This window comes from Frankliniella occidentalis, unplaced genomic scaffold (genome assembly GCF_000697945.3).
Source record: "Frankliniella occidentalis isolate FOCC.00 unplaced genomic scaffold, Focc_3.1 Scaffold75, whole genome shotgun sequence".
Lineage (NCBI taxonomy): Eukaryota > Metazoa > Arthropoda > Insecta > Thysanoptera > Thripidae > Frankliniella > Frankliniella occidentalis.
In genome coordinates, this window is record NW_026267205.1 from 354,951 (window position 1) to 357,616 (window position 2,666).

Consider the following 2,666-nt stretch of genomic DNA (forward strand, 5'->3'; position numbering starts at 1 on the left):
CTCTCTCTCTCTCTCTCTCTCTCTCTCTCTCTTTCTAACTAAAATTGCCTATAGCAGGTGTCTGCACGGTTGGAGCGGATGCCTGCTCGAGCCAAATCGTTCAGAATGGACCCTAGAACAAATGTGCAGAGTTTGAAAGATGAGTCATTACGTGCAGTATTCTAGGGTTTTTCGGTTCAAAGCCAGCGGACTACACGGCGCGTGGCCCTATGAGCAACTTTGCTCACAGCCACCGGCTCGCAGCGCGCTGCTCTCCAGTGCTCGCTCGTTGCAGGTCTCTACCGTCCAGGCAGACGATGTCCGCAGTTGTCACTTTTGTCCCTTCGGCCCCCAGGTCATGTCCGCAGTCGTCCACGCGCCCTCGTTACCGGCCGGTCGCCCATTTTTTTTTGTTTTTTGCCAACACCGGTATTGTGTTTGATATCCTGCGTCCGATCTAGTAAAGGTCCTGTATTGTGTGGTGTAAAAGTGTGCACGCCAGCCGGCCGCTGGCCGATATCTGGGTGCGCGTGCACTCGCGCAGCACCCAGCGGTTAGTCAGGTCTGCTGGGGGACGCGTCCGACAGACAGAGTGTGAGCAGCGAGTGCGTCTTCTGCCACTTAGCCACCTGAGCCAGATCGGTTCGGGATTGTTGCAGAGACCATGAAAACCCGCAACACTGGATCCATCCTGTTATTCCAACTCGTGCTCCTAACACTCCTCTTGTTCCAGGAGGGCAACCCCAGAAAAATTATCAACTCTGTGATTGTAAGTTAGATAACACCTTTTTCAAGGCCCCTTCAAAATTTGGGCTATTTTGGCAACAATGTGCCTTCGCTACGAACATCATGGATTTGTCCACCCAGAAAAATTACTTGTCCAACTTTTTCCCGCAGTATGTACAATTAATATCGAACATACAGGGTGGTTCACAGCCCCCCCTTTTTTTCCCTTTTTTTACTCGTTCTTTACCTCCCTCCCTCCAAACATCACTACGTGGAGGTGGAAGAACGAGTATTGTGCTCGGTGCTGTGTAAGTTAGGACCCATTTCGCTGGAGGAAACTGGAATACATACAGACAAGTGCAGTATACCAAACGATAGGGTTTTACCCAGTAATGACGCCGTAATAGAGGTTTTTTTCGACTTTGATAGCAAATTTTAGAGAAAACTCGATTTATAATTTCTGTGCGCGTAGCGAAAAGTTCAAAACTGTGGTGGCAAATGGGGGATTTTGAAATGTCAATAACTCATTTCTCCGGGTGTAATTCAACGAAAACTGATGACCACCGTAAATGTGCCATTTCCGCCGTGCCTTTCAAAGTAATTACCACTCGAAATTCATTCTCTTAATATTGTTTCTGATTGGGTTCACTTAGGACTTAGAATAGTTTTGGAGCTGGTGAGGGCGTTGTGCGCATGCGCGAACTTGTAATGCACATAAATACAAGAAATTGGATTTACTCAGTGTGTTTGTACGACGTCAACACTTTTACATAATTATCATAAGCAATCATTTTGAGTTTGTTTGGAACGTGGGGAAGTCGCTGTTTTCCGTAAAATGACAAATGAAATTTGAGGTTATGTTGGCCTTTCACCAACATTGTCAAATAAATCAACTCAAGGGGGTCTTCCCCGATAGGAAGCCTTTAAAAGTTCTTTAATGTATCCGGGACGGTAGTCTGGCCGATACATCCTTTACATATGAGTGTGATTCGAAAAATCCACTATTTTTGACGTACGGGCATTGGTTTAAGAGAAAAAAATACTTTATTGAAATATCTTATACTCACCATAAATAGGATAAGGAAGTGAGATGGATAACATGGCATGAGTTCAGAAAAAGGTCATTGAAGACATCTTTCAACAATTAGTATTTTTAAATTTACAAAAAAATTTAGATTTTATATATGAATTTTTGAAATCTTTTATTAGAAATTGCTGAAATGATGTCTCCATCGATTTCGATAAGAAATATTCTGGAAGTAGCTCATACCAACTCTGATTTATTCTGAAAGTGTTGTGACACGTGGACTTTTAGTTTTTAAGCTATTGGGATTGCGCATTCTCTGACCAACCAACTTCTGACTACAGAACCTCTTCGACTTAGCTGGAATGGATGGAAATGAACTACCCATGCTTAAATTGACATTCTTTTATACAACATAAGTATTCTCTGTCATCATATATGTGTATTTAAAAGATCTAATTGTTTCGCTAACTTTGGGTTGTTTTGCTTATCCAAAACCAGTCTAATATGCTGATCATAAAAAAAGACTTTAGACAGTTACTTTAATTATATTTGTGTTACATGGTATTATGTATTAACAGAGCAACAATAGAATGCTATTGTCTATTGGACTAGTTGAGCTTTTACATATTAGCAGAGAGTAAAGGTAAAACATATTTATGAATAAAGTAATTGTCTAATTTTTTGGGAAAAGCAAAACAACCAAAAGTCAGCGTAGCAACTAGAACTTATAAATATACATATATTGTGACAGAGGGCTATTATTGTACATGAAAGAATGTTAACTGAAACATAGGTAATTCATAGTCATCCATTCCAGCCATGTCGAAGAGATTCAGTTGGCACAAGTTGGATGGTCAGAGAATGCGCAATCCCACAGCTTAAAAAGTAAAAGTCCATGTGTCACAAAACTTTCAGCATAAATCAAAGTTAGTAT

At 41.2% G+C, this 2,666-nt stretch overlaps 1 protein-coding gene across 3 annotated transcripts in view; it reads left to right on the forward strand.

The window, feature by feature from the left end:
- The first annotated feature begins 407 nt into the window (after positions 1-407).
- LOC113210098 (uncharacterized) overlaps positions 408-2,666 on the forward strand; it is a 3,962-nt gene continuing 1,703 nt past the window's right edge. For 2 of the 3 annotated variants that reach the window (XM_026427925.2, XM_026427926.2), the window contains exon 1: positions 408-748. In XM_026427925.2, the coding sequence (XP_026283710.1) occupies positions 644-748 (105 nt within the window). In that variant the 5' untranslated portion in view covers positions 408-643. Of the gene's footprint in view, positions 876-2,666 lie in introns of all 3 variants that reach the window. The other variant, XM_052268739.1, reaches the window with a different exon arrangement.